The sequence below is a fragment of the Lagopus muta genome, chromosome 2 (genome assembly GCF_023343835.1).
Source record: "Lagopus muta isolate bLagMut1 chromosome 2, bLagMut1 primary, whole genome shotgun sequence".
NCBI classification, from domain to species: domain Eukaryota; kingdom Metazoa; phylum Chordata; class Aves; order Galliformes; family Phasianidae; genus Lagopus; species Lagopus muta.
In genome coordinates, this window is record NC_064434.1 from 31,543,002 (window position 1) to 31,564,428 (window position 21,427).

At 38.7% G+C, this 21,427-nt stretch overlaps 2 protein-coding genes across 4 annotated transcripts in view; one reads left to right on the plus strand and one right to left on the minus strand.

The window, feature by feature from the left end:
* Positions 1 to 231: 231 nt before the first annotated feature.
* On the minus strand, positions 232 to 20,582 carry LCA5 (lebercilin LCA5). 3 transcript variants are annotated; one of them, XM_048934875.1, is made up of 8 exons: positions 20,470 to 20,582; positions 14,792 to 15,173; positions 11,661 to 12,190; positions 10,045 to 10,182; positions 8,735 to 8,831; positions 7,436 to 7,581; positions 5,779 to 5,917; positions 232 to 3,936 (listed from the first exon to the last, which is right to left on the minus strand). In XM_048934875.1, the coding sequence occupies exons 2-8, from the start codon at positions 14,988 to 14,990 to the stop codon at positions 3,134 to 3,136; spliced, it is 2,052 nt and encodes a 683-aa protein (XP_048790832.1). In that variant the 5' UTR covers positions 14,991 to 15,173; positions 20,470 to 20,582; the 3' UTR covers positions 232 to 3,133. The 3 variants fall into 3 exon arrangements, with proteins under 3 accessions (XP_048790832.1, XP_048790830.1, XP_048790833.1); XM_048934873.1 differs by lacking the exon at positions 20,470 to 20,582 and adding an exon at positions 20,213 to 20,390; XM_048934876.1 differs by lacking the exon at positions 20,470 to 20,582 and adding an exon at positions 15,710 to 20,186.
* Positions 20,226 to 21,427, plus strand: part of SH3BGRL2 (SH3 domain binding glutamate rich protein like 2) — a 62,187-nt gene continuing 60,985 nt past the window's right edge. The window contains exon 1 of the mRNA XM_048934957.1: positions 20,226 to 20,660. Coding sequence (XP_048790914.1) covers positions 20,226 to 20,660 — 435 coding nt within the window. The remainder of the gene's footprint in view (positions 20,661 to 21,427) is intronic.

A 21,427-nucleotide genomic window follows, 5' to 3' on the forward strand; every position in this document is an offset into this window, starting at 1 on the left:
CATTCTTCAGGCTTCACTTCAGGGTTGTAGATTGTAGGAGGACTTGGGATGCCCTTCGCATCTCTTCTGCATTACAGATGCGAGATTACTGTGCCTTTCCCTATTCAAAAAGTTTTCTCACATAAAATTTTCTTTTTTGTCTGTCAGGTGTGCTCTATTACCTGATCAAGTTCATCATGTGCTCCTCAGTGGGAGATCATTTTGCCCAGGGCAGCAACCATCTCCTGTGTATTCCAATAAAACAATTTGACAAATTTTAATGATCATCTCATATTAGAACAGAGGATTTTTTTTTCCAGCGCAACAGGTTTGACAGCCTTATGATCTGAAAGTCTAACAAACAATCTATAATAGTATAAACATCAAGTTATCATCACAGATCATTGTTAGAACAGCTTACATTTGTGATCTATTTTATCCTCCAAAATGGAGTGTTCTGCAAACACTTAACCACTGCTAAAGCAACATGCACACTACATGGATATGGAAGTCAAGATCAGGGGTAAAGAGAACTAATGTATACTGATGAACCCAATCACAATGTCTACAGACCCTTTTAAGACCTTGCAGAAGTTGCTTCCAGACAGTGGAAAACTGTAACTTCTCAACATCAGAAATCTTGCTTGCACATGTTGAGAAGGATCCAAAAATTCCACCCTCCTGCTCCCTCCAAGTCCCAAGTGCTTGATTTATACTTCTTAACTGTAATGGCATTTACACACAAGTAACACTAAAACTGTAAACATAGCAAGAACAGACAATAAGCTGCAGACAGAAAGCAATCAGGGAAAACAAAAGATATACCTGTGGCACCATACCCAGCAGATTAATTTATTTTCACCTTCCTAGAGGATATACCTTTTTGTGCAAGCCAGCACAATGTTTGCTTCAGGAAAGGTCTGCTAACAGAATGTGTAAACTTAAGAGGAGGCTGATAGTACGAAGCAACTTAGAAAATATACATTTACAATTGAAATAGCAGAGCACAACAGTTCAGCATGATAATTAGAATTTGCCAGATGTTAATGGGTCACTGCGCAAACAAACCAACCAACTCTCCATACACTGTGTGATCCTTAATAACCACAGCAGCTACATCATTGTTTTGTGTCCTGTAATCCTCAGCCACAGGGAACAAAAGCAAACAGCCACAGTAATACGTTCATGAATGCAGCCCTGTAGTCTTGAAGGGCAGTACTCATCCACACTTAAGAAAGTTACAAGATAAATAACCACTCGCTTGCATACACTTAACACGCTTACAAGCTGACTTCTGCCTCTCAGAATGAACGTTGTATATCCCCAAACAAGTAACTGAGGAAGAATAGCAGACAATTAAACTCACTCCTGGTCAGAGTGATAAACTTATATTCTAACTCACAGTAAGTAAAACAAATGAGCTAAACTCTACAGTTTTATAATCAACATAATCAGGTTCACAGTGTAAGCACACAGGTGAACATGGGTTGCTTTTCACTTCAGCCTGATTAAAGAGAAAGGTCCCACACACACCCAGTCTGAATCTGTGACTAATTTTCTTTCTGAATGGAAAAGTTATTGCAAAGAAAGTTATTGCATGATGCAGACACCAGCCTTTTTTTTTTTTCCCTTTTCAGAAAAGCCATTGTTTCCACAGAAATCTTGATTCAAAGCATCTTGAAATCATAATAATCTCCCTCTGTATTTTTAGTATGTTTTAAATCAGGCTCATAGGGAGCATATCAGAGAAGCATTTAAAAATCTGCCACTCTAGTAAAGAATGATGACCTTCATGTAATTATCTGGAATGCCTCTGATATACTTCACTGCTTACAATTCCAATTTATATACATGCACCATGCAGTGGATGACATGACTAGCAATGTCACTACCAAACCCACTTTCATCCCCCTTCCCTGCATCAGTAACACAATATAAAAAGTCAAAACTTTTTGTTAAAGATGATCTCCACGTACAAATTTTACTCAACTGTTTTAATAAAAGCATTTTGTTAAAAAACAACTTACTAATGATTGGAATTTTATGTAGAAAATTCAGAAGTTACAAAAAATGGCATTATATAATAAATATAACCTGAAAATATTGGACAACCTGGACAAGTTTGTTATTAAAATCTCCAGAAAAGCTATGCAGAAAAGAGATCAGCTGCTCCTGAGTTCGTTGTATTTCTGCTGAGGTTCTGCGATAACACAATTACAGTGTAGAGTATTGTCTTTCTACCTGAGGCTTTGTGCAAGTTAAGACTCTTCTATCAATTTCATGACACTGACGTTACATACACCTTTTCCTGATACAGCTTACAGGCCCTATGAATGCCTGGGGAAGCAAATTGAAGCTCAAAAGAAATCAACCAAACTAAAAGCAGTGTATGGCGAACTGCCTACAGGTAACAAAATACTTCCTACACTGGCTAGCCAGAGATGCACATCTCCTAGCTGCCCTGAATGCCAGCACTCCCACTTAAAAGCCTGTTGCTTTCCCAGCCAGCTAACTCTGTCATAAATAATTCCCTTTTGTGAGAAGTATGGTTTTACTGATCTATTACAGATGACACATAAGTCTCAATAATCAAGAGAGTGATAGCAAGAGAAAGACTGTGTGCAAAAGCCAGCAAGAGAGCACTAAGTGTCTATGAGTGCATGCAGGTGAAGGGTGTGCATGAGTGTAAGCCTTTGTAACACCCTTCCTTCCTACAGCATCCCTACAAGCACTGCACTGACAAGCCTCTGGCACCCGAGCCACAGCTGCGCAAGTCAGATGGTGCCATGTGGCAACAGGGATCATTAATCTGGAGCACAGGTAGGACCAAGAGCATCTTCTCTGACTTAAGTGGCAAGCTAGTAGCTATCTCACCTATCAGCAAGTCCCTCAGGACAACTTCACTGTCTTACTGCCAAAATAGTGACTGTCAGATCTCCAAGGCCTGTATTTAGATGTTACTTTTTAAAACAAATTTCCTGTGTGTATGTTAGGCTGTTCTATCAGAGCACATCTTTCCTCTATACAAATACATCCATTTAAGTAAATTACTCCTTCATAAGGCTTTACATTTGAAATATCTCAAATCTGTATCTAATAAATACTATGTGAAAATATTTATTTAGTGTTTACATATGAAAAATATAAAATATGATCATTGTAAGACTACTTCTTCAATTTCATCTTCTAAAGAACCCAGGGTTTTAAAAGCTGGCTTGCTTCCAGCGTGTTGCAGACGGTGTCTGTTTAGGTTTCTTCCTTCACTGAAAAGATCGTTGTCTTCTTTTACTTTGATTTTACTGTTTTTATCAAGAAGAGTATTACTTGATTCCCAATCTATGTCAAAAGGTGTCATATCTTTACTTTTAGGGAGGAGGATGGTACTGGCACTGCTTCCAAAGAGCTGTTCCATTAAATTGGACTTCTTTTCTTTCTTACTATGGAAATCTGCATTTTCCTTCATGTTTTCTTCTAAAGAGTCAACTTTTTGATTAAGCCAACTTGGTCTCCCTGATACTTTTCCAAAGGAAGGTACGTAACTACCAAATGTTAACTCATTACTTAAATCTACAGTCCTTAAATTTCGCTGCTTCTGCCCTTGTGCTCTTATGGCATCCTCCTGGCTCTCCTCTTGGGGAAATCCATTTGTAACCTTTCCTGGAATTTCAAAGAATTGACCATTTTTTTCTTTCTTCTCCGGAGAATCAGATTTTCTCAATGTGTTTATGAACACTGTTTGAGAAGCAAGTTTCACATTCATTACATTTTGAGCTTCTCTATCAATTTCATTCATTTTGGCAAGCAGAAATTCACTTTTTCGCCGTTCTTCCAGCATTTCAGTACTTTCTGTCTCTATTTCAGGTTTGTGTGTTTCTGTTTCCATCTTTGCTTTATCTTCTTTATCCAATAAAAAGCTGCTTTCTTTTTTCATTTTGTCACATTCTTCTTTTTCCCATTCTGTAGGAAGTTTAAACATTAGTTACAATGTCTTAGTCTTAAGCTGCCTTTATAAGAACACTTTGAAGACAGTGCAAGCAAAAGCCATTGAGTATGCAATATGTTCTTTCATGCATAGTGTGGTATTTCCATTGTAAAAAAAAATACATATATATATATTCAAAAACTTACAACTAAATCCACTACATTCTCTGCTGAGATACAAAGGTATGCTATTAGGCCATTTTCCACATTTTAGAACATCAGGGAAATTCATTTCTGCCAATTGCCTTCTTATTTCTTGGCTTTGAAGAAAAATTAATACAACACCACTGATTTTAATAGTTCCAACTCGCACTTTGGTTTTCTTTGTCAGCACCACAGCCACTGGGATATACATATTTTACTGTAAAGGGAACCGATCCTGTAGAGCTCTCAAGTAACAAAGTCACGGATAGTCATTAGTGTTTTCCAGTTGTGCATGATTTTAAACATTCTGTATCTGCTGCATAAAGCACTTTCACACAAGGGTCTCATGTGCCATTATACGAATACAACGAGGGCACCTGTGCTAATACCAAATGGCAATCTGCACAAATAAAAGGGGCATGGGAGGTGCAACAGTAATTAAACTACTAACATGTGCAAATGTTACATGTACAAGAAAAAGAAAGCTTCTAAGAATGTATCTTCTCAAAATATGTTTTGAAAATATTTTTCTAACAAGACACAATAGACACGTTAGGTCAAAGGCTGAATACAGCTACTTGGCCTATTCAGCACATTGGCATTTCCTTTTGAACTCTTAATTCAAACTGCTGATTGACGTTTTCACAAAGTTCCATGCTATCTACAGTACTTCTGATCAAGCTTACAGAAATAACTCCAACAGTTCAGTTTATATGTATTTTCAATCACACTGCATTTGAAAATATCACAACAAGTAAAGTAGCTACCTTCCCATATGCAAGGTGGGGAAAATATCAGCTTATACAATAGGAAAACATGGTCAGAATCATCTTAGGCAGGTAACAGAGCAAATCCTTGGCCTGCTTAAGTTGTGCAAAAATGTGAGTGGAAGTAGGGGAATTTATGTAGGATTGAGTTAAAAGCAGCTGTAGGTTTTTAGATTTCTTCCTTGTCACCTACATTAACTGCTTCTGTTAACTATAATCATTGAAAGAGCATTTTAAACAACAGCATGTGGTTTGTCCATAAAAATCTTATAAAAGTAAGCCATAAGTATGTTTTGAAAGCCAAACGCATAAAGAAAAAGCAACATTAAGATGTAAGGATGAAAACTGATATTTCTTAAATAGCCACACTAAATGATTCACACAACTAAGAAGATAAATTACTATCTTCAATGATATGGTTGGCCTGGATGATCTTGTAGGTCTTTTCCAACCTTGCTGTTTCTGTGATTCTGTGATATAAGTGAAGTAAGTATTGAAAAAAGAGGCCTTATTAAGGACAGCAGATTTGTGCTATAGACAGTAGTTTGCTACTGTTACCTTAATAACATCTAGCAAATCAGAGATAATTCAGCATTTATTTGCTATGTCATCCTTGTTTTGCAAAGCAAAATCTCTCAGACTTCAGTGTTTTTTGCTGCTCTATACTTAATCACGTCTGAGTACAGGATTCAGATTACTCTATATTCCATTTTTCTTTCTGATCTCTTTGCATAACATAACTGAAAATAATTTTCCACTGTAGTGATCTCTGCAAAATCATTTTGCTATTCTCACAAAAAAAAAAAAACCCAACCCAAAAAACAAACAAAAAACCACAACCTAGCAGTCTCACTTGCTTAGTATTCCATGTTGCATTTTCCAGCTTTCAGCTGCCTATTTTTCTTACCATCACGTAGCTTTTGAAACCTCTCCTCTGAAGTCTGTAGTTCCTGAACACATTTCAGTTTCTCTTCCTTTTCTCTGTCTTGCTCTTGTTTTAGCAGGTCTGCTTGCTCTTTCCATTCCTTGTTTTGAGGCTCTTTTTCCTGAAACAAATTGATACAATAGCCAACTGATGCAGAAAAATAATCAAACAAATAATATCACACGATCTTCTATTTCATTCTGAAATTATGTTCTGTACTGCTAATCATAAAAATGAGCAAGACATCGAAGCCAAACCAACTCTGACAACTCAGGGATTTGACCTTATTATCTTAGCACCTTCAACATTCGTCTGAAGCAAAACTAGCAACCGATTCTTTTCAGTATTACTCATTTCAGGAACACTGCTGCTTCAATGTCTGTCATAAAATAAAATTGTCATTCTGTTAGAATAGTTTGCTTGAAAACTCAGTAATTGACCTTAATAGAAGCCAGACCCCACTGCATTTTTGTTTTAGCAAACAAGCTAGTTACCACAGCCTGACTTCTTACTGAAGTGAGTAGGTTGTCGATTCAGACAGTTTCACGATGGTACTTGAAGTTATGGAGTATCAAGTAACCAACAGTGAAAGAGAAAGGTTTGTTCCTGGGTTAAAAATCAGCTAATAAGTAGATATACTCAGATTTAAAGGGAAATACACTTGAACTGATATTAATGTCAGCAGTAAAAAAGCACTAACATAAAAGCAAGGAAGAGAAAGGCAGCCTAATCCAACAAGTGGATGCTAATATTGAGCCTTGTGCCTATTTCTCTAAGAAAGTGTATTTTACTTTATATAGGAGTTTATTTTACTCTAAAATAAGTGAAACAGACCCAACTTTACTTAAAGCAACAACTGGATTCCACAAGCTCTGCTTGTACCTCCTGTGTGGTTATGGAACCCACACACTGAAGTGCTGGAAAACACATGCATTAAACTACATCCATAATCACAGAAAAGATTCTGGGATGGAACACATGAAGGAAGGAGCCAACCATGAAAATACTTCAGTGCATCAGATTCGTACCAGAACCTGTCTAATTTTACCTTGCAAATCTCTAATTCCAGCCTGAAATAAAAGCGTTAGGAATACTTCTAATTGTACCATGATTACAGGAAACAGGAAAAAAAAAACCCAACAACACAAAAATCCAACCACATTCACAAAGCTGGATAAATGACAGAAGAAATACCAGTATCTGACAATAAGAGGAAGCATTAGATTTATGGGTTGTGAAATAAATTTGCAAACTACAAGAAACCATAATTAAGAGCAAAACAAAAAGAAAGACAAAGCAGCCAGCACTGTTACAACAGACTGCTCAAATAAGCTTTAGAAATAAAGAAAAACAAAATGAAGGCTTGAAAACTTCAAAGAAATGGCAGTGGCAGAAAAAGAAGCAGGTAGAATTAGTGGCTATCAGTAAGATACAGAATAGGGTGAACTGTCACAAAAAAAATGGCACACAATATTTCTGGAAGGGCAGAGCTTCTCTTAAAGACCAGAACGTTGTCTAAATTGTATTTTCTGTATACTTATATATTTTTCCTAAAAAGCAAGCTGTGCATTCAATAATCAATCTGACAGGTGAATTATGGGGAGCAAGTCTCAAATATTTTCTTTTAAATGGAACTCACTATTCTGGAAAGAATCCTCTCTTTCTTATCTACTGCATCATCACAGACAAATTCTGATTCTGGAGGAAGTTCTACAGATGAGAAACATCCATTGGTCTGTACTCCTTTTGTGAGCTGTGCTCCTTTTTTGATATTTTGGTTGCTGGCTGTAGAAAATAAAAACAAAACATATCTGCACTTTAAAATATCCCACTGTGTTAAAACACTGATTTTGAAGTATTTGCAAGTATGGAAGTGGAAAGTTTTGACAAATTTCATATAACTGTTTCCAGCCTCTGTTACATGCTAAATTAAATAATAATTAAAAAAAAAAAAAAAAAAAAAAAAACACAAAAAAACCCACAAACAAAAGCAAAAAAAAACCCACCTACATGTAAAAAAAAAAAAAATCTACAAGAAAAAAAAAATAAAGCTACTTATAAAATCACAGCATACTGAATTAAAAAAATTAGCCACAAAATATCTATTTTCATCTTCTTGCTTGTCACTGAATTCAATGAATTCATACTCAGAGAAGTAAACTCATTAAGTTAAAATGTACCTGTTTGTATCTTAAAAGCACATAAACTTATTTCTATTAAATAACATATTTTAATACCTGAACTCAAAAATGGATTAATAGCAGAATATCTACACTGAAACGAGGTAGATAGATAAATACTAAAGAGCTCAAAATGTTGGCATTAGCTATTTAAAACAGTGCCAGAAATTCCTTCTTCTGACAGATTCCACTGATCCACCAAAGACTGATACACACACGCACATACATACATAAATGTATACTGATGCTTGTAGCATAAGGCTCATGGCTGCCTTGTCGCTCCAGAAGAAAATCACCACAGTGATGCTTTTGGAAGATGATGCTGTGGGACATATGTATTCGGATGCAAAATGTACCACAGCCAATCTGACAACATTAATTTGAAGTGGGGAAAATTATAAATAAAAAGCATTCCCAAAATACAGCAGTGACATTTCATATTTTCAGTCTGCAGTTCACTGTCATGCAGACACCTACGATCTACTAGAAATTTTACTGAACAATCTTCTGGTCCTCCTTCATATATGCAATACAAAACATTAACACCACGGAGGAAATTTGAGGTTCTGGTTCTGCTACAGTTACAGGAAAGTCATCCCGTGCCCTTCTTTTGTAATGACTGCTGTGTAGAAAGCAGTGCAAAAAAATTCAGACTTCTCAGACGAGCAGTGCTAGGGTCAGCATCATATACACACCCGGTAAAGTTGAACATCAAAGTAGCGGTACTAAATTTTTGCCTCTTCTACTTTATTTGTTACCTTTCTTTCTTTGAATAACATCCATCCCTTTCCTCGGTGATACCTTCAGCATACGATTAGCATATATATTTTTGGCATCAAGTTCTCTTTCTTTTTCCTGTTAAGGAAAGAGATGTAGCATGAATTAGGAATGTTTCACTCACTGGCAGTAAATTAAAATAAAAAATACACATTGCAAATGGAATTTAAGTAAGTAAGGGCATCAACAGTTCTGTCCAATTTTCAAGGAGAACAATCACATTACTAACTTCTCTTATGCTCAAAAATTCAAACAGAACTCTACTCCTAAATCTCATTACCAAAATGCTCTGGAAAAAAAAAAAAAAGTTAGAGCTCTGCAGCAAAAATTAAAGTAAATGCCAGTGCTTCCATAAACTTGAAAAAGGGTTGTGATGTACATATAGATTGCACAAGAAAAATTTCTGCATTGTAGAGTTAAACATTTCAAGGTTACTTGTCACAGGCTGTGTTAATACCATGGAGCAGTGTCTCACGGTATCATACAGTAAAAAGCATATTCTCCTTGTTGTATTTATTAGCTAAAATACAGAAATGAATTACCAGCGAATTACCAGAAGCCATCTGACAATGAAAATATTTTCAGAACATCAAACTCTCCACTAACAAATCGTGCTTAAAACATTCACTGTTAACAAGCAGATTTTTGGATCACTAGCGCTGCGTGCTCAACAACTGGTAAGGCAACAAACTGCTGCATCTTCATCATATAAGAAAGTTTCAAACATGGTGTTTCCTTACAAAGGCATTTCCTTTGTAAAGGCAAATTGATATTTGAGTAGAATGCAGTGCTTTCTGAGTCACAATTTTACAGCAAAATTCAGAATTTTGGCAACCGAACTGAAAGTGAAATAAAACTGCACAAATTTAGTAACGTATGGAGATCTCACAACTAATCTGTACACAAGCCTACTGAAATCCAAGTACATGACATGGTGCATGGTAACATAAATGGCTGTACACAGTTGCAGATCTGGTTTAAAACAAGTCTTCAATACCTAACTTTCAGTAAATCTTGGAGTTTAATAACCATTCTTGGCTATGTACTTGATCTTGCTTTTCTTAACTAGTGCTAACAGTAATAGTAACATGGAAACACTGCAGCTCAAAATTGGCTGAAGGGTCAGAGCATAGAATCTTTCAATTTGAAACAGGAAAAGAACTCCCCTGATATAATCAAGTACATTATCAGAAAGTGCATCCACTGCTAAAATATGTAAACTTGATGACAGGTTCTTCCAAAGATAAAACACCAGAACATAGGTACCAGCTTGCACCGCTTCACAACTTACCTTCAGCTTCTGATTCAGTTGAAGAAGCTCTTCTTGGAGAGCTCTATTTTTGTCTTGAGCTTCAAGCACCTTTTTCTTCTTCAATTGTAATTCTCGCTGAAAACTGCTACCACTTAGTTCCAGATTTTTCTCCAGATCCTTCAATTAAAACAACAAAATAATACTTTTTAATAACCAAGAATACTTTTTTTTTTTTTTTAAATAGTCAATGTGGTTAAAAAAATAACAGTAAACAAACATCTTGGATTCAAAGCTCAACTCTGCCACTACTATAACACCAAACACATTTAAACCCTAATCCTAATGCTTATGGGGGCAGACACAGCACTTGCAGGTGCTGCTGCTCATTTTTCTGGAGTAGTGAGAGGCAATCTGGGGACATAACAGTACCCACTAGCCAAGGCTCTTGAAACAGGCAGAGAACACACCTGTATACCTCTAGTAAAATCTTGACCTGATGGTTTAGAAATGAGACACCTCCTGAAGAGGAAGAAGACAGGAAATAATTAAAATCTACTTGAAAGAAATTTGTGATTGTTGTTTTGTTTGCATACCCTCACCTCTCAACAGCTGTTTTAAGTGAACCTGTGATGATGAGAAAGAAAAAAGCAGACAAAAAGATTCTCCCTTGAAGGACACAACTTATTTTCATATATTCTATTACTACTACAAATACTGAGATACCCAATCATGAAACTCCAGGTGCCAGATGGTGACACTACAGGGTGATTTGAGAAGTGTAGCCATTTCTATTGCAGGGATATTCCTATTATTTTGGAGCTTATTTCATGAAAGCTTACTTTCCAGTTTAACCCTTCAGATTTTTGATATCTGTTATCACCATAATATAACTTACAATTAAGTACTGACACTTACAATTATGATGAATGTAATTTCAGCTAAACATGGTACTGCATATAACTACCAAACATTGCTAATACAATACTTTTTTTTTTAAATGAGTTTTTAAAACATACCTTCAAATATTTTTGCAAATAAAACTAAAACATATTGGAGCTTATTTTGCTATCTAAAAAAGCTTTCTTCAGCTCAGCTCTCAGATGTACAGAATTGGGGACCAAAAACAAACCCACTACATGAATGAAATCCATAAGATTCAAGAATACATATACATATTCTTTAAAAATATATACATGTATCTTATTTATATTTTTTATTATATATATACATTTTTTTTAAAAAAAAGAATTGGAGTACTTGGTTCTCTGAATATCCTGTAAATGTTTAAGAAATGCTTCCTCTTCAGAAGGAATTAGACTGCATAAAGTTACATTATGGTTGCTTGCATTTTTGAAACATCATTCCTACTTCTAGAAACATTGAAAAGCACAACTCCACTGCATTGACACCCACACGTAACATTTAATTCGTAAACAGCAATTTGAATGCATGACTATTGAGTATACAACTACATAATCCCTTCAGGAATAATTTTTGCTCATAAATAGCATCAAGAAAGATTTTTCTACTTGCTCTACCACAGCGAAAAAAAAACAACAAAAAAACACCAAAAAACCAAGAAAACCAGAAGCCAAACTAATACATAAAAGTCACTTAAGAAATATCTGAGCAAATATTTCAAAAGCTCATCTCACCTTAATTCTTTTTTCACTCTCCTCTAGTCTGCTCTCTGCATAGGCTAGTTTCTTAGCCAGGTCATCTCTTTCAGCAAGGTGCTTATCTGCAGACAGCTTTTTCAGTTTCTGCAAGACAGTTTTTGTTCGGTACAGTTCATCTTCTGAATCTTTTAGCCTTCTCTCAGTGGCACGTTCCCTCTCTTGAGATTTTCGTAGGCGCTCCCTTAATATTCTAATCTCATTGTTGTGTTGAGCAATGAGCTGAGAAATTTCATTCTCTGTATCTTCAAACTTATTCAAGGCTTTCTCCTGCCTGTGCTGAAGCCTCTTCAGTGCCCTGTTTTCCTTCTGCAGCTCATCTAGTTTGATATGGAGTTCAGTCAGTTCATTTCGGAGCTCATTGATTTTCAGCAGCCTAGCAGAAAGGACTCTCTTTGTAACAAGATCTATATCTTTCGCAGGAGAATCCCTAGTGAGGCTTTGAGAACGGAAACCCCACCGTGTCCCTCTTTTGCTTGGTGCATATTTGGAACCCAACTTCTTTGTGGCTAAGAGGAACAATAAAAAGCACGTTTGTTACAAGACAATGCAATTTGTGGATTCAGACATCCTTCTTGGAATGAAGTTCTGCCTGAAACAATTCTACAATACTTAGCAGAGACTGCAGCCTTCACATCAGAAAATAAAAAGCATACACATAACAGCATTATGCTTCTTTCCGTAGATGTAGAAAAAGGATATTATGTCTGTGACTTACTGAAAGAGGCAATACCTGCAGATATCAACATGGAAGCATTGCAAAGTAATCATCTATAAATTGTATCAGAAATAACAGACATTTTATTAATATTTGATTACGTTTATTAGCTTGCTTAAGATAGAAATACTGTACTCTTGTGCATGCAGTACTATCAAGGGCTTTTAAAATTGCAACAATTAGCTGAGAGCCAGCTAGTTATGTATTATGCAAGATGTAATTTTCTCAGACAAATCCAACAGTGTTTTCAAATCCATGCTGACAGATAAAACTGCAATTTTAAAGGGTCAAAAAAGCCTACAAAGCAAAATCATAAATCCTATGAAAATTCAGTTATCCCTTGAATAACTTATTCCTGTATCACAAGTTATTTTCCACAGAGTATCCTTATTTGATTACTAGTATCCATCACTTACATTTTTATTTGCTGTTATTTTATTACCATCACTGCAGATAAAAACTAAGCATTGGTGTTTCTATCTTATTTGCATGTCAGGCAACGCTGAGAAGAATAAAGCACATTACACACCAAAAATACATCTTAAAACAACTGGACAGACAGACAGCTTAGTGGGAGAAATATTCTGAGCACCAGTTTATGTAATATAGAGACTTGAAAACTGGTATATAGAGATAATGCAGTTATGCACACACAGGGTGTGTATGACAGAAAATCTTTCCTTCCCTTTAATGCTCACCATGCTTCTATTCTACAGACAACATTTTTAAGCAAAAATAACAACTTTAAAGAAAACAGGAAAGAAAAAGTTTTCTTCCCCCCCCCCACATGACTAATATTTATGTAGCATTCAGGTATGATAAGATTACAAGTACTGCAGGAATCACATCTTTCCTTCTGAGAAGGAAGCGCACTCCCATGAACCTCACAGTCTAGCCTTTAAACCCCTACATGAATTTCTCCAGATTAAGAGCAGAACAGAAAATTCCAACACCAAGTCTGCACTTTCAACCACAAAATTAAGCTGGGGAAGAGTGCATTTCAAGAACAACACTACATTCACCATGCCTTCATGTAATAATTGTATTCAATTTTAGCTGCACCGAAAACCAACTCATTTCTTTGCCCACTCCAAACCAAACAACTGTGGAACTGCAGTTTTTGTTTCTCAGGCACCCAACCTACAACTGCAATGCCACTTCTGAACATAGAGAAGTTCAACAAAATGCCAGGATCTGAAGAGACTCTCCCTGGAAAACTTTGCCATCAAGGATTTGCCAATGAAACAGACTGCTAAAGAAAGGCAAGATACGCTTTCACTTCATCAGAAGACGCATGCAACTATTTAGAACAACCTGTCAAAATGTGGCAGAGAGGCTTCATAACCCTACTTCAGCCTGAAGCTGGACAAATCATTCTCTTCTTTTTTGCAGGGATGTTTGCTTTCCCCACAGTCTCAATCAATGAATCAACTCATGTACAGCAGCTCATGAGGTGTGTGTGAGGGAACTCAGAGCGCAGCTGTATTTTACCCCTCAAAAATGTCTGTAAAAACAATCCTGAATTTCCACTCCACAGGCACCTAAAGTTTCACCAAACATTTTTTTCTGTCTTGAAACATTGCTGATTGTTTTTTTGGTTTGTTTTGTAATGACACCATATCATACAGGAAAGCTCAGACAAGTACACAACAGAAGGATCTTCTTTTTTTATACACTGTGTAGTATTGCCTTGTCTTGGGTCTTCTTAGCCTGGAGAAAAGAAGCTGCAGAGTGACTTCACTGCAGCATTTCAGTACCTAAAGGGAGCCTACAAACAGGAGGGGAATCAACTCTTTGAAAGGGTTGATAACTGCAGGACAAGGGGAAGTGGTTTTAAGTTGAGGGAGGGGAGATTTAGGTTGGATGTCAGGGGGAAATTCTTTACTATGAGAGTGGTGAGGTGCTGGAACAGGCTGCCCAGAGAGGTTGTGGATGCTCTGTCTCTGGAGGTGTTCAAGGCCAGATTGGATGGGGCCCTGGGCAGCCTGGTCTGCTGTTAAATGTGGAGGTTGGTGGCCCTGCATGTGGCAGGGGGGTTGGAGATTCATGATCCTTGATGTCCCTTCCAACCCTGGCCATTCTGAGATTCCTGTCAAAGATTCAAATAGAACAACAGCAAGATGCAACCAAAGGCTAGTTCAAGAGGTGCACTTTCCTGTCAAAAGAAGCATGAATAATTCTGAAAGCCCCCCCCCCCCCAAAATATCTCCCTTTTACAGCAGTTGGTTAATTTCATTTTTCAACTGAACAGTTAAGAGCCTACCTGCCACCTGCAGTATAATTCACACAAATGCTATTAGTAGATTCTTAGAACAGTACATTTACCACTTTTATTCCAACTTTCAAAGACTCTTTGGAGCAGTTACAAAGAACAGTTTCTATGTGTACCTACCTTGGTAGTGCACAAGACTGTCTGAAGCTCTTGTTTTGTGATCTCGCTTTTCATGGCTTGTCGATGGATAGCTTAGAGTAGGTGACCGGTCAGATGAATGGGATGCATTATCTTCATCTGAATAATAAGAGTCACTATTTCTGTTCTCATCCGATCTTCTGTCTTGTTCAGAATCTGGGCTCCTTACCCTTTCTCCCATCTTTTAGATTAAGCAGCTTCCAGATTCTTCTCAAAGACTGTTCATTTTGACACAAAGGACCTTTTAATATTCACAGCAGCAGAAGCTGGATTTATTCTTTGTGTTTATCATCTTCATCTCCAAAGCATGAGATCTTTGTAGTTCAGCTCAGCAAAGAGAAGTTATCATTCCAAATGCATTTTTCTGTAACAACAGAGAGAGATAAAAAAAAAAAAGAGAATGGTTTTGCTGTTAAGAAAGGTAAAAGAACTGTAAAATTACTCAGAATTCCTATAACCTTATGATGAATAGCTACATTAGCCTTCTTATTTATATTAAATGGGACAGATGTCACTCTAGGAATGGAGCTAGTACCATACTCAACAGTTTGAGGCAATTCATTGCCTAAAGATTATCAGAAAATGACTATAGCTGAATCTAGAATAAGAAATTATTTCCAGACCAGAGAGCAGATAAGCCTCTGGAAAATAAAGCAAGTGAAAGCCTGAAGCTATTCAGGAAGCTAACATAAACATGCTGAAAAACTTTCTAACCCAAGAAATTGACAACTTATTCCTATGACTAGAACTGAAATGGTATTTGCAGATTTAGACTAAGCGTTCCATATCTCAACTTCTCACACTCTGATGATATTAAATGAAATGGTTGATTTAAAAATAAAAAATAAAAAAAAATTGATCCAAAGCTTGCTCTATCCTTAATGACCACTGAGATCCTACCTGTGTTAGTGTGCTCCTTGCCTTGGGAAGTACTCTTGTATGCTTCCAGAACTGGTAAAAGCACATAAATTTGTGTCACATGCTTTACATGTTAATGCATGTACAGTCTTTTAAATGTTTATTTTTAAAGTAACTGATAGAGAAACCACCCTGCTGGTACACGGTAAGCATTACTTGTTTTACACCTAGTATATGGTAAACATTACCAGGTGTAAAAAGGGAATGACTGCTTCTGCAGATTGCCTTTTGATGTAAACTGAAAAGTCTAATCTCTATGTAAAAATCACCTTCCACATTTTTCAGACACTGAGATCATTGAAGCAAATACATTGAAAGCTTTCCTTGTCTTTCTCACTCAAAACTGAATCTTCTCATCTGTGCATGATGTATTGGACTGACTAAACTCAGCCTCCTGTACCTTCCACCTCTCTTCCCACAGTTCTCAAGTTTATTTCTCCACCTATTTCCCATCTTTCCAAACTCAAGATCAAGCCTCTAACGGGCGAATAAACAGTACTCACACCAGAGCCCAGCACTCCTGCCTGTAGAATGACATAACCATTTAGAAACAAGATAGGAGCTCAAATAAACTACACACAAAAAAATTGAGCTGCTTTCAATCAGATCTCTTCTACACTGCAGGGCATATGACATACCTGTAAATGAGCTGCAAAATTTTCACCATATTATGTCACTTTACTATCCCAATAAAATAAACTTAGCATGCTTTTCTGGCCTTCTGTTCCCCATCTATATGTGAAGAACGGCATAGCCAAGCAGAACAGAAACATCAGTTGCCAAGACAGTTTTCATCACAAATTCAAGCTTTCCAGCCCACTACATTGTTAGCACACACAACTCTGCCTCCAGTGACAGAGATGGACTTGCCCTCATAATCTATACGGCAGGAATTAGAGAAATAAATATTCCAACAGATTTCTAAACTGAGAAGCTGCTGGGAAATAATTACTGAATTATTACTGAATTATTCGGAAGAGACTGTTTTTCTTTACTTGGGGAGTAACTTCCTAATATAATGCTCTTTGAAGACCTAAGTATTTTCAAAGAGGTCGAAATAAATCAGATGCCTGAAACTTATGTCAGACAGTATTCTGATGAAAACAGAAAGAAGATGAGCAATGCTTGAGATCACTTGCCCTAGAGATTCCTTAGTGTGTGCTGGAAGGAGTCAGCTGTAGTGAACATGTGAATGATCAGCAATGACTATTTTCTTTTGCTTTGAATTCGTGAAGCTATCAAAGATATTTCAGAAGTGTACACCTAACCATAATTGTATTTCCTTCTTTGTCTGTGAAGGTAACAAAGATTTCACAAGCATTAATGAGTGTAAGACTAAGATCACGTAAGACGTTTGAACTTATGAGAACACAACCATACTCCCAAGCAGCTCTGCTCCTCAATCCTGGTCTCACAGAATTTGTTACCTCACTCCTTGATTCCAAACTGAAACACAGACACAGTTTTGGCAACATCCTGTTCTTTACAGGATACACAGGTAAGACTGCTTTATGCCTGCCTCCACAAGATAGAATCTCGGGTAATAAAGAAGATAGAAAAGAAGATATATGCCAATGTTAGAATAGTAAAATACCATCAAATCTAAAGATAATGCTCTACAGGGCTGTAACAGGCATCAAACTACTTCAATCATCCTGACTGTAACAACATAAAAACTGTAATTGTGTACGCAGCCTATAGCAACCGTGGTGTTGTCACTGCTTGCAAGAAGCCACAGGCTTTATTTTCAGCTATCAGAATGGGGCCACAGGACTTGTCAGACAATGTCTGGACTCATCTTGGATGCCTGAAGCTTCATTTATTTAGCTGCAAGAAAATTAGCTAACCACCACGCAACTTATCTAACTAGTTATTGCTTAGCTTTGTACAGCTGTGTACTCTAACACCTACAATTTGATTTATAACCAACAGATAGCAATAAGCAGTAGTTATTGTGTGCAGAGCAAACTGTCTGCGAGGCTTGGAAAAATAGAGCATGGAGGGTCACAGGCATGGGATGACTGTAGGGGCCTTAGAGTACACATGGCAACAGGGGGGCCCTGCACTATAATAGCTAACCAGTGGTCAATTAATAATTGCTCACCAGGTGATACAGCCACGGGAGATGGGTAAAATCAGTTCTATAAGTAACGACACATAGAACAAAGGACAAGTTCTCAACATGTGTAAAATGCACTGTATGTATAAATTCAGTGATGACAGAGCCATCAAGTGCTGGGGAAAGAATAAGGTGTGCAGTGTGTTAACAAGCATAAAAGCAATCCCAGGTGGACACATGACAAGGAAGAAAAACCATCAGCACACTCTCCCTCCTTCCAAGAGAGGATGTGGGATGCTGACCTCCCCTTCCCCCCCCAGCCCAGACAAAGCCCTTCAGGTCCCAGAGGAAGAGTCAGTCGGTGAAGAAAGTCTGGTGTCAGAGGTTGTACCTCTATCACTGTAACTGTGCACAACCTGAACTGTGTTAATATCTGGACTAGTACTAAGCCTTCGATTAGGCCATTAAGATTTTAATTAGATTAACAACCAGTTCTCAGCTCTACGTCTAACATGTGTTCCCTTTTTTGCTCACAGCAATAGGCTGAACGAAACAATCTGGTGGGAAGTCAAGCAGCACGGTCTGCCCTGCAGTGCTGAGCTGGGCACCCTGGTGCCAAAGGCACCACATCCACAGCTGTTAACATCAGCACACCTAACCTCTGTAGCAGCAGTAACTTCTCTGTTGGGCATCTATCTTCAATGGTGTGTGCCTAGCCAAGATACACCTTACTTTTGTCTGCCATTAGGACACTGGAGGATAGAAAGAAATCTCTGTGCATGATTATTTTTTTCTCGAGAAGAAAGCATATATAAACCAAAACAAGTGGTACTGCATTTTGGGAAAAATGTAAGTCTGCGATTCAATTATCTAGATGTCTAATTATATATATAAAACAAGAACATTCACTTTCACTTACTAACTTGAAGATGATCAGTCAGTAATTTTATAGCCCCACAAGTACTCACTGAGTAGGCAATAACCTCTTGGAAGAATGCCTTTCACAGCGGTATTTAAAACAGAAAAATAGTATTGTGAAGTAATGTGTAAAAATTTATCCACTTCTGTACTGGATGCTCCCTCTGAAGAATATTTTCACAGAACAGAAAATCATAGAATTGTTTTTGTTAGAAGGGACCCTTAAAGATTATGTGGTCCAACTGCCCTGCAATGAACAGACACCTACAGCTACATCAGGTTGCTCAGAGCCTCATCAAGCCTGTCCCTGAGTGTCTTCAAGGATGGGGCATCACCTCTCTTAGCAACCTGTGTCAGGCATTACTTTGATATATAGCGAAGAACACTAATTTCTGATGCTCTCTGGATTTTCTCTGGAAAATGGGGAAAAAAAATAATCATCAGACTGAAAATAAATTGGAACAGTGTAACCAATGGAAACTCCCTTGAGGAATCCCCAGAAATACTTCCAAAGCTTCAATTCATTTTCAGTTTTATAAATTGATAATATCATCACATTTTCCATACAAAACAGGAAACCTCAATCTGTCAAGCTTTGCCAGACGCCATTTGCCACCAAATTTACAATGCAATTTGATTAACATTAAAAAAAAAAATGCAGATTTTATCTTCAGAGCAAATGAATCACTAGAATAGGCATTTGGATTTTAATTTAGTTGGTTTAAGGATTACTCAATTAAGAAATTATTTGGTTCGTTGACTTTTCAACTGTTACCAGCTAGGTTGAGTTATTATAAAAATAACCAAAACTTGCTTGAGTTAAATCCATGAAGACATTGGTTTTGTCCCAGTACATCTAATGATGTGAGGAGGGAAATGTTGTGAGTTACTGGGGGAAAAAAAAGCCTGAAACAATAAAAGGAACACAGCAACAAATCAAAGCAGAACACCCTGTCAAAGAGAGCAGAAACCCCACACACACTTTTAGAAGCTGAACGCATCGGGATCAGACCAACATAGAACCCATGAGGTAAGTCTAGGACTTGTACAACTTCAGAAAGCTCTGTTTCCAGAATTTCACGCTTGTTTGTTTCAGCAACGATCTGTTGCTACTGATTACATATTTTGCCTTGAAACACATAGTTAGTGGAAAGAAAAAGAAAGAGCCCAACCCAAACGCCTCGGCACGCAGTCGGGCTGCTGGTCACTGTGGAGCAAGGGACAGGGCAGCGTTGCACAGGGCACAGCACAACTCCAGGGATGGCACGGGGCTGCCTGCCATCGCTCATAAGCACGCCAGAAAGCAGGTTACGGGGAAAAATAAATAGAAGAGAGAAAGAGAGAGAGGGAGAACGACTCGGAAGTTCTTTCTGCCTTTATCGCACACAAGGGGCCCGGCTCCGCAGCGCAACGGCCCTCAGCGCCGTCCTGACGGCACACGGCGAAGGCGTTGACCCGTGGCGGCACGGAAGAAAGCAAGAAAGCAGCGTCCGCACAGAAACGCCCACCTGAGTGACGGGAATGCCGAACGTCCGAGCGAATCGCTGCCAAACAAGGCGGCCTCCCTGCTCCTCCCCCAACGGAACGCACCGAGCGTTACCTCAGGCCAACGCTTTCCAGTGGCAGCCCCTCACGCCGCGGGGGAGCGCTGCCATCTCCCGCCCTCCTCGGCTGCTGCTACTGCTCGGCCGCCCCCGCTTATCCAGCTCGGGCCCGCGGCCTCAAAGGGCGGCCCTTCTCTCAACCCGGCCCTGCTCTCCCTCACCTGCAGGCCGGGCCCGCCGCCCTGGGCCCCGCTCCCCCGCAGGGCCCGGCCTGTGCGGCGGACGCGGCGCCGTTGCCACGCTACGCTTAAAGGAGCCGCGGCGGCTCTTGGGGGCTATTGACAGCGGCTGCCCCAGCAACGGGGCGCGAAGGGAGGTGGCCTCTCCTTGTCAGCTATTGGCTGTCCGCGCTGTCAGTTTAACGGCTCTGGCCCCTGGTTGGTGTTAGTGGAAAGCGACTGCTGCTCCTATTGGGTTGAAGCTAAATTTCGGCTGCTTGAGTGGCTTAGCCACTGCAAGGGGGGCGGGACGAGGGCTGGGCGTCGCGGGTAGCGCCGTATGCGTCGATTCCGTCCTGCGGTGCCATAGCGGCGCCTGAAGGCGGCGGGAGCCCCGCGTCGGGCCCGAGACCTTGCCCCTGCGCCGCCATCTTGTTTGGTGGGGGGAGGTCCTGTTATGGAGGGAGGCGTGGAGTGCGGGGTCAGGAGGTGGTGCTGGCCGCTCCTGAGGGAAGGAGCGCCTTGCCGGGTCTCGTCGCTGTCTGCCTGCGGCTTGCTGGTGTCATTCTGAGCTGCTTTGAGATGACTTAACAGTGAATGTACGCAATCAGTCTCCTTACTGGGGAAAGAGAAACAAATAGCAGATCTTACCTCATTTAACTTAATAATGGTATCTGTTACGGTAACCCAGCGATGAAAATGGCGTAGGAATCCAGATAGAATAAAATAGAGCATTTTGTATGAAAGTTGTAGGAAAAAAAAAAAAAGATTGTGGATGAATGAAAAAGATTCTCAAAACTGACTAACTCATGTTGATTGTACACAAGAACTCTTAATATGCACTACTGCATTTCTTGAAAATGCAGCTTAATGAACAGGCTGGGATGCAGCTGGTAACATATTGGGAGAAAGTCCAGTAAAAGAGATGGAGACATGTTTGCAAAAGCACCAAAGCACTCGG

What these genes read in the sequence shown, in the direction of transcription:
- LCA5 (XM_048934875.1), bottom strand. Translation starts at nt 14,990, where the DNA reads ATGGGAGAAAGGGTAAGGAGCCCAGATTCTGAACAAGACAGAAGATCG. An exon ending in AACTGAATCAGAAGCTGAAG is followed by an intron (nt 8,832 to 10,044) that starts GTAAGTTGTGAA and finishes TTTCCTTAACAG; the next exon opens with GAAAAAGAAAGAGAACTTGA. An exon ending in AGAGGATTCTTTCCAGAATA is followed by an intron (nt 5,918 to 7,435) that starts GTGAGTTCCATT and finishes AATTTGTTTCAG; the next exon opens with GAAAAAGAGCCTCAAAACAA.